The sequence below is a fragment of the Primulina eburnea genome, chromosome 10, assembly GCF_022965805.1.
Source record: "Primulina eburnea isolate SZY01 chromosome 10, ASM2296580v1, whole genome shotgun sequence".
Lineage (NCBI taxonomy): Eukaryota > Viridiplantae > Streptophyta > Magnoliopsida > Lamiales > Gesneriaceae > Primulina > Primulina eburnea.
The window spans coordinates 2,501-11,852 of record NC_133110.1 but is presented as its reverse complement, the minus strand read 5'-3'; the positions used below and the strand labels follow the sequence as shown (position 1 = coordinate 11,852).

General features: G+C 50.4%; 1 protein-coding gene across 1 annotated transcript; it reads right to left on the bottom strand.

Annotated features, from left to right (window-relative positions):
* Positions 1 to 401: 401 nt before the first annotated feature.
* LOC140803623 (uncharacterized) lies at positions 402 to 5,196 on the bottom strand. Its single transcript, XM_073159528.1, has 6 exons — positions 3,461 to 5,196; positions 2,946 to 3,416; positions 2,699 to 2,799; positions 2,058 to 2,602; positions 1,297 to 1,884; positions 402 to 1,010 (listed from the first exon to the last, which is right to left on the bottom strand). The coding sequence occupies exons 1-6, from the start codon at positions 5,194 to 5,196 to the stop codon at positions 402 to 404; spliced, it is 4,050 nt and encodes a 1,349-aa protein (XP_073015629.1).
* Positions 5,197 to 9,352: the final 4,156 nt, after the last annotated feature.

Sequence of the window (9,352 nt, the reverse complement as noted above, 5' to 3'; positions counted from 1 at the left end):
GAACAGTGACGGCGGTACTTCGCCGGCCGATTTGGGGGAGCAAACGAACTCCGATTGGGATGAAACTTGAGCACCAGAATCGTCTTGAGGAGACGAGGGTTTAGGGTTAAGGGTTTGGGGTTTGGGGTTTGGGGTTTAGGGTTTAGGGTTTAGTTTTTTTTTTTTTTTTTTTTTACCGGAAAACACAGCCGGATGCGGGGGGGTTAGGCAGACCCCTACCTGTATATATCCACAAAATAAAAAGTAACAGCAGAAAGAAAACCTAAAAGATGAGCGGGACTAAACCAAGACCTCCTCAAAAAGGCTAAAGCAGTAAAAACATAAATACCAAGTAGCCTAGGGACATAAATACATAAACAAAAATAACCCTAGAGTACGACAAAAAGTGCGCCAGAAACTAATCAAATACGAGCTGCGCTAAGAGTCAACACGCCGAAGAAGACCAAATGATAACTGGGAGATGAGTGCAGAATCCATGAAGAAATTCTCGTCTCTAAGCCATCACCCTGAATAATCCAATATGTCAAAACGACTCTAATCTGAAACCGAGTAACTGTATGAATCCCAGCAGTCAAAATAAGATAAGGCCAGGAAATCACTGTACAATGACGATAGAAGAGCAAAATGAAGATCGCAATCCAGCTAGAACAAAAAAGATCCAGCATCTGAAGTATAGATCTGACGAAGGTATTATAACAATGAAGGGGATCGTCCGGAAAGAATCCCTGGAACCACCACGACATCCAGTAAACTCCTGTAAAAGAACTGAGACGGCGGGCAAGGAGAAACTGCAGTAAACGCCCGCCAGGGACCAGAAGTGGACCAAAGAGAGGCCCAAACAGAAATAGCGCTCCAGGGAATATGAGAGGGCCAAAGAAAAGCACCAAGAGGGTAAGTGCGAGAGCCCACCCAATCCCGAGGAGACCAAACATGTAGTGTGCGAGTGTCTGAGCCCACTCACACCAGACTGGCAAAACGAGGGGAAAGAGAAACCCCCTAAGTAACAGTACCTGCAAAGAAAAAATATACATATAGTATATATATATAAATAGAAAGTCAGAAGAAATGGATCCAAGTGAAGGGAAGGGCTGCAAACAGCTAAGAACATCTATATCTCAGGTAGGGAATTCCGGAGGTATCCGAATGTGCAAGTATGGAAATGTGCCTAGGGAGGGAGGGACCTAACTCTAAGGTAAAGTGCCTAAGGGTATGGGCCCTCGCCGCCAACGCATCCGCCACCGAATTACCCTCCCGGAATATATGCGAAATATGAACAGACCGCCCCCTCAAAAGGACCAGAATCCTGGATACAATGTGATCAAGACCCCAGCAACATCGACGGGAACGAATGAGCTGAATAGAAGTCAGAGAATCAAGCTCGATCCAAAGATGGAAAAAAGAATGATCAGAACAAAGGAGAAGACCCCTCCAAACCGCCCAAAGCTCAGCCCGAAGAGAAGACCCAGCTCCGATGAACTCGCTGAATGAGAGCACAAACCTCCCGGAATCATCCCGAACAACGCCACCAGCAGAGGAGTCCCCAGATGTACCACGCGAGCTCCCATCCACATTAAGCTTGAAGCACCCGGACGGCGGCCGCAGCCAGCGAACAATCGCCGTCCTATGAAATCTGTGGAGAGCAACCGAAATACCCGGCAATCTCGCCACATGAAACACACCCAGCCAATGTCTGGGCTTGACAGTACGCGCAAAGTGGGCGAGACGCAGGTAAGACAAAATCTGAAACTTCACCGTCTCCCCAGAGATGGGAAGATGACGGTGCTTAGCATCGTTCCGCGCAGTCCAGAGGAACCACAGGACAATGCAGGGAAGAAACTCCCGCACATGGCCCCCGGGGACCAGACCGAATCTCTCTTCCACGCACTGAGGAACAAACTGAAATCCTCAGTGTCGGGAATACGAACCCGAAACACGGCGCCAAAGAAGTGCCAGACAGACCGAGCAACCGGGCTGCGAATGAATATGTGTGTGAATGTCTCAGACATATCACAACACTGACATCTCGAGGCTAACGCAAAACCCCGGCGCTGGAGCACCTCATCAACTGGGAGCCATTGATGCCAGAATCTCCAGAGGAAGAACGACATGGTAGGCCTCAACCAGCTCCCCCAACACGGGCGGAATATATCAGAAGACGGAGCACGCTGACGGATCAGCTCCCAAGCAGATCTCACAGAGAAAGCACCATCGGAGCTATGGATCCATCGTGCCAGATCAGGGTCACCCGAAAGAACAGGAATCAAAACAATCTCCTCGGCAACCGAAGGAGAAACAACCGCACAGAGGCGATCAAAATCCCAGGACCCCTCAGAAAGAAAATGAGAGACCCGAGCATCACGGCCCCCTGCGGACCACACACCGGGAGGACAAAGGAACGTCCCCAAACCAAGTGTCATCCCAAAAGGAAACATCTCCGAGACCAACTCGCCAGCGAATGCCAGGCTCCGCGCGAGGGCGGATCCTGAGGAGACGACGCCAAATGGGGGAAATAGAAGCACGGGCGGGGGCACAGGCAGGAGCATCCAGCCGGCAATACTTCCGGAAAAGGAATTTCGCCCATAGAGAGGAGCCCTGCCGAAATCTGAACCATAATTTTATAGAGAAACATTCCACGAGATCTTTCAATCTGCGGAATCCGAGACCCCCCTCAAGCACGGGGAGGCAAGCCCGGGACCACCGAGCCCAGTGCCACTTCCTTTCCAAGGGGCGCGACCCCCAGAGGAAGGCGTTGAAGGCCCGCTCAAGCTTCTCCATGACAGCCAGAGGTGGCTGAACCACCTGAAACAGATAAATCGGCATGGAGAGGAGCACGCTACGAATCAGGGTCATGCGGCTCCCAGGGGAAAGAGTCCGAATCTCCCAACCCTCTAACTTTCTACGAACAGACTGTAGGAGGGGCTCAAAAAGGGAGCATGTGCGATTACCCCGATAAAAGGGGAACTCCGAGGTACTTGAGGGGCAGATGACCCTCGGCGAACCCAGTGATGCGCAAAAGCCGGGAGCGTAGGCGCCCAGAGCACCTCGGAGGCAAAATCAAAGAACTCTTGGCAGCATTCACACGCTGCCCCGAACAGTTCTCGTAGTGATGCAGAAAATCGACAAGGCGCTGCATACCACGAGACCCACCATTGGCAAAAATAATGATATCATCAGCATAAGCCAGGTGGGAAATCAGAATATCACAATCAGAACGATACCTGAGCGCAGGATGCTGCAGGTAGATGCGGTCAAGGCCACGAGAAAGATACTCCGCCCCCAAAACGAAGAGAAGGGGAGACAATGGATCGCCCTGCCGGAGGCCTCTGGTGGAACCAAAAACCCCAATAGCGAACCATTGATGTTCACGGAGAAATGACAATGGGAAATACAGGCGGAAACCAAAGCCACGACACGCTCTGAAAAACCAAAATGTCTCAAAACGTCGAAGAGGAAATGCCACTGGACTCGATCATAGGCCTTGGCCATATCCAACTTCAATATGACATTACCACCACGAGTGGGGAGAGTAATGCTGTGAGTGAGCTCCTGGGCAAGGAGAATATTATCCGAGATCATCCGACCCGGAACGAAGCCACTCTGATTCGGGGAAACAAGTCTCTCCACCACATCCCTCAACCGAGAGTACAACAGCTTCGAGATGATTTTGTTCGTGACATTGCACAGGCTGATCGGACGGAAGTCCGACCAGGCGCGTGCACCCTCGACTTTGGGAATAAGAGTGATCGTGGTGGCGGTAAAGCCCTGAGGCATAGGAGAACCCTGGAAAAAATCAAGAACAGCACCAAAAACATCCTGATGGACAATCTCCCAGCAATGCTGAAAGAACGCCGAGGAAAAGCCATCAGGGCCAGCAACGCTATCAGGGTGAATGGAGAAGACGGTCGCGCGGACCTCCTCCAAAGAGGGAATCGCAGCAATACCATCATTCTCCACGACAGAGATAACCGAGGAAAAACCCGAAAAATCAGGGCAATCGAGCGCAGAGGGCTCCCCGGTAAGAAGATCCTGGAAAAACAAGGCTCCCGACTGCTGAATCAAATCCTGAGACGTCAGGCAAACCCCATTCTCCCATATGCGGAAAATTTTATTCGTCACGCGCTTTTTCCTCACCATATTATGGAAGAGTCTGGTGTTCCGCTCACCATCCTCAAGCCAATGGCAAGCCGCTTTCGGTTTCCAAAAATCCGCCTCCATGGCGGTGATACGAGCCAGATCCTCATTGCGATCGGACAGGGAAGTCCAATTCGCGTCAGAAGGGTCGGCCTCACAGACATCCTCAGCTGAACGAACAGCCCTCTCAGCCTCAGTGAGTCTATCAAAGATGTTACCAAAAACATCCCGATTCCACCACCGGAGGTGATGCTTGAGACGCTTCATCTTGGCAAAAAGCCGAGGCATGCCGCTCAGACTGCAAGGCAGATTCCAATTAAGCCTCACAGTCTGCAAAAAACCATGGTGCCTAACCCACATACGCTGGAAGCGAAACGAGCTCGGCCCACGGGCAAAAACAGGGGCGGTAACCAAAAGCGGACAGTGATCCGAAACAGTACGAGCGAGATGTTCAACCCGAATCGAGCTGAAATGATCTCCCCAATCAACAGAAACCAAGACCCTGTCCAACCGCTTCCAAATGGTCTTATTCGTCCAAGTGAACGAAGACCCCTCAAAACCAGCATCGATAAGACCAGAATCAAGAATAAAAGTGTTGAACTCCTCCATGGGTAGAAACCTACCACCACGGGAGCCCAAGCACTCGGACGCATCCCTGACGACATTAAAATCGCCCCCAACCAGCCAGGGACCCAAAACAGGCTTAACCAAAAGCAAAGAAGCCCAAAGATCCCTACGCTGGACATAATCACATCTAGCATAGACAAAAGAACAAAATATCTCTGTCGGTAAGAAAGAGGCAGAGACTCTGATGTGAAGGAACTGAGCATGATCAAAAACACACTCCGCCCTCACATCAGCAGCAAAAAATACCCAGATATGACCGGAGAGATTAGAAATGACTCCAGAAAACCCCAAACGGCGAGTCATGAATCTCGGATCCAGATCAATCATGGGCTCCAAAACAGCTAAAACCTTAATCTGTTTCTCCTTAACAAAGGCATGAAGCCTCTGCTGGGACTCCGAACCGCGAAGTCCCCGGATATTCCAGATTAAGCAATTCATGGGGAACGGGTGGAAGAAGGACCCGATCGCTTTTTATGCGATCGCCGACCATCATCCTGAGGTCTTTTTCTGGGGTTGGACATGTCAGTGTCCAGAATACTACACTCGGACCCACAGCTAACTCCAGACACAGAATGTCGATCAAAATCCTGATCAGGATCATCAGCCGACATGTGACTGGGGGTCATCTCGAGAGTAGGGCCTCCTGATGAGAACTCAAAACTACAGAGGGATCAGGAACACCTAATCCAAGCTCCTCAGAGCCGACCTCTGTCTCATGCAAATGGGAAAGAACTCCAAAAGAGTTCGACGCAAGAGGATCATCCCTCGGGAGAGCCTGACGAACAGGCCTCCGTCGCTGTCTACGTCGGGGACCGTGGCCATTGACATGAAGCTGGGGCTGTGGTCCCGGGACAATGACAGGAACGGCACCCTGAGGAGGTGCCGGAGCAGGAGGGGCCTCTGGCTGAGGAGGATCTCGATCAGCAGGCTTGGATCGAGCAGGTTTAGGATTTTTACCATGAGAATAGCAAACGTCGGTCGAATGACCCAACATCTTGCAATCCAAGCAATACCCAGGTATTTTCTCAAACACAACATCAATCTCCTGGGTATGATCACCCCAACCCACCCAAATTTGCTTAACGGGTGGTTCCAACACATTCAACTCCACACAGACCCGAGCAAAAGCGCTCCGAGAGGAGTCAGCAGTAAAGTCATCCATTTTCACCGGGTTGCCCAAAATCTTGGCAAGGGCAAAAAGACTTTTCTTGTTAAACAGGTGAATGGGCAAACCCGGGAGACGCACCCAAACAGGGGCGATGGGAGATTCTTCCTGTAGATTGAATTCCGGGGTCCATTTGGAGAAACGCATCCCGAGAGGTCCCCACCATCATCTGCCCACGCGTCCAAAAAAAACGCATAATCCTCCTCACAATGAAGTGAGAGGATCAGAAAACCCCGAGGCAAAACCTCAAATCAAAAGATCGCTTCAATCCCAAAAGACCAAATGCCTTAGAAATTTCCGAATTTGGGACTAAGGATCGATTACCAGAAATCTTCCCAACTAAAGAAAACTTAAAAGGCTCGGTCAAGGAAGACATTACCTCATCCGGAAAAGAATACCCGGTTTCCCATCCTTAAGAGTCGGTGGGGGCATTTCGTCCATAGCATCCACGACATCTCCAAAGCCATTCTTCCCCGAGCGAGGGGAAGTAGGAGCCAGAGCATCCCTAAATGACACCGGAAACGTCTTTGTCGCCCGAGAATCAGATTTAGAAGCCATACCCGAGTTGTTGACCGCTGAGTTGACTCGGTCAACTCGCTGAGTTGACCCGCCGCCGAGTTGACCGGCGAGTTGACCACCGGAGATGTACCAAAGATCGGCGACGGTGAGGAGATCACGGAACCGGTCTTCAATCCGCTAGAACCGGGCATAAGAGGGGTCGATTGCATCAAAGGATGAGAATAAATTCGATGTTGCCCTAGAATTTGGGGGTTTCCGACCGGTGGTCGGAATCCAGAAATTGATTGAGGCAAAACACGACCCATGGTTGGACGAAGATCTTGGCCAGAGGAATTGAAAAAATAAGCCGGAACAGTACCTGAAATCGGCGGTGAAGTGGACGGAAACTCACCGATTTGGGGGTTTCCGATCGCCGGCGATTTATCTGAAATTGGTTGAGGCATATGATTACCCATAAGTGGACGATCAGATCCTAAAGAGGAATTGACAAAAGAAGCCGGAATCGGGTCTGAAATCGGAGGTTCAATTGACGGAAATGGGACGAAATCTGCCGGAATCGTAGATCTGAAATTGCCGGCGGAAATGAACTCCGTTCCGACTGATTCATGTACGACTGGAATCGTCTGGTCGAGGAGGTTACAGATCGGGGCCTGATGAACACTTACGACGCCGGAGGACGCCGGGATCTGAGAAAAACCAGACGGCTGCGCAGTGAACAGTACCTGCGCAGCTTTGAACGGAGATGGCGCCGGAACGGAGGAAAAGGACTGTCGCGCAGGTGGTGGAAAAGAAGCAGCATGTTGAGGCGAGTCGAATGATGTATGTCCTGCACCCAAAAGATCGGTGGTGGCCGGCGGCGAAAGAAGTGAAGAAATGGCCGGAAAATCGATCGGTGATTTAGAGGTGCTACCGGGCTCCGTTTGCACTGAAACTTGGACAGATTGGTCGCCGTGAGGAGGCGGTTCAGGTGGGGTAGGTGGCCGGCCGGAAACGGCGGCGGCGCGGCGGCATGGCGGTGTTAGGGCGTGAATAGTGCCGAATTTTAGTGTGTTTTTTCGCACCTTTACTGTGTGTTTTTTTTCAGAGAAAATTTTTGGGGTCAAAATGGTTTTTTTTTTTGGTTTAGGGTTTAGGGTTTCGGGTTTCGGGTTTGGGGTTTGGGGTTTGGGGTTTGGGTTTAGGGTTAGGGTTAGGGTTTTAGGGTTTAGGGGTTCGGGTGTCGGGTTTAGGGGGTTAGGGGTTTAGGTTTAGGGTTAGGGTTTAGGGTTTTTTTTTTTTTTTTTTTTTTTTTAACCGGAAAACAAACCGCCGATGCGGGGGGGTTGGCAGACCCCTACCTGTTATATCCACCAAAATAAAAAGTAACAACAGAAAGAAAAACCTAAAAGAGGAGGGGGACTACACCAAGACCTCCTCGAAAAAGCTAAAGCAGTGGAAACATAAAGACAAAGTAGCCTAGGGACATAAATACGTAAACAAAATAACCCTAGACTACGGCAAAAAGTGCGCTAGAAACTAATCAAATACGAGCAGCGCTAAGTGGCAACACGCCGAGAAGATCAAATGATAACTGTAAGATGAGTGCGGAATCCATGAAGAAGCTCTCATCTCTGAACCATCACCCTGAAGAAGCCGGTCTGTCAGAACGACGCTAATCTGAGACCATGTAACTGTATGAATCCCAGCAGTGATCATAAGATCTGGCCAGGAAATCACTGTCCAATGACGATAAAAGGGCAAAATGAAGATCGCAATCCAGCCAGGACAAAAAGGATCCAGCATCTGAAGTATAAATCTGACGAAGGTGTCATAACAATGAAGAGGGTCGTCCGGAAATAATCCCTGGAACCACCACGACATCCAGTAAACTCCTGTAAAAGAACTGATACGGCGGGCAAGGAGAACCTGCAGTAAGCGCCCGCCAGGAGCGAGAAATGGACCAAAGAGAGCCACAAACAGAAATAGCGCTCCAGGGAATATGAGAGGGCCAAAGAAAAGCACCAATAGGGTAAGTGCAAGAGCCCACCCAATCCCTAGGAGACCAAACATGTAGTGTGCGAGTGTTTGGACCCACTCACACCAGACTGGCAAGACTGGGGAGAAGAGAACCCCCCAAAAGAACAGTACCTGCAAAGAAAAAATAAACATATATATATATATATATAGATAGAAAGTCAGAAGAAATGGATCCAAGTGAAGGGAAGGGCTGCAAACAGCTAAGAACATCTATATCTCAGGTAGGGAAGTCCGGAGGTATCCGAACGTGCAAGTATGGAAATGTGCCTAGGGAGGGAGGGACCTAACTCTAAGGTAAAGTGCCTAAGGGTATGGGCCCTCGCCGCCAACGCATCCGCCACCGAATTACCCTCCCGGAATATATGCGAAATATGAACAGACCGCCCCCTCAAAAGGACCAGAATCCTGGATACAATGTGATCAAGACCCCAGCAACATCGACGGGAACGAATGAGCTGAATAGAAGTCAGAGAATCAAGCTCGATCCAAAGAGGGAAAAAAGAATGATCAGAACAAAGGAGAAGACCCCTCCAAACCGCCCAAAGCTCAGCCCGAAGAGAAGACCCATCTCCGATGAACTCGCTGAATGAGAGCACAACCCTCCCGGAATCATCCCGAACAACACCACCAGCAGAGGAATCCCCAGAAATACCACGCGAGCTCCCATCCACATTAAGCTTGAAGCACCCGGACGGCGGTCGCAGCCAGCGAACAATCGCCGTCCTATGGAATCTGTGGAGAGCAACCGAAATACCCAGCAATCTCGCCACCTGAAACACACCCAGCCAATGTCTGGGCTTGACAGTACGCGCAGAGTGGGCAAGACGCAAGTAATACAAAATCTGATACTTCACCGTCTCCCCAGAAACAGGGAGGAGACGGTGCTTCGCATCG

Coding starts and splice junctions, on each gene's coding strand:
- LOC140803623 (XM_073159528.1), bottom strand. CDS start 5,196: ATGAATTGCTTAATCTGGAATATCCGGGGACTTCGCGGTTCGGAGTCC. Junction 3,417..3,460: donor AAGGCCTATGATCGAGTCCA/GTGGCATTTCCT, acceptor TTGGTTTTTCAG/AGCGTGTCGTGGCTTTGGTT. Junction 1,011..1,296: donor ACATTGTATCCAGGATTCTG/GTCCTTTTGAGG, acceptor TTTTCTTTGCAG/GTACTGTTACTTAGGGGGTT.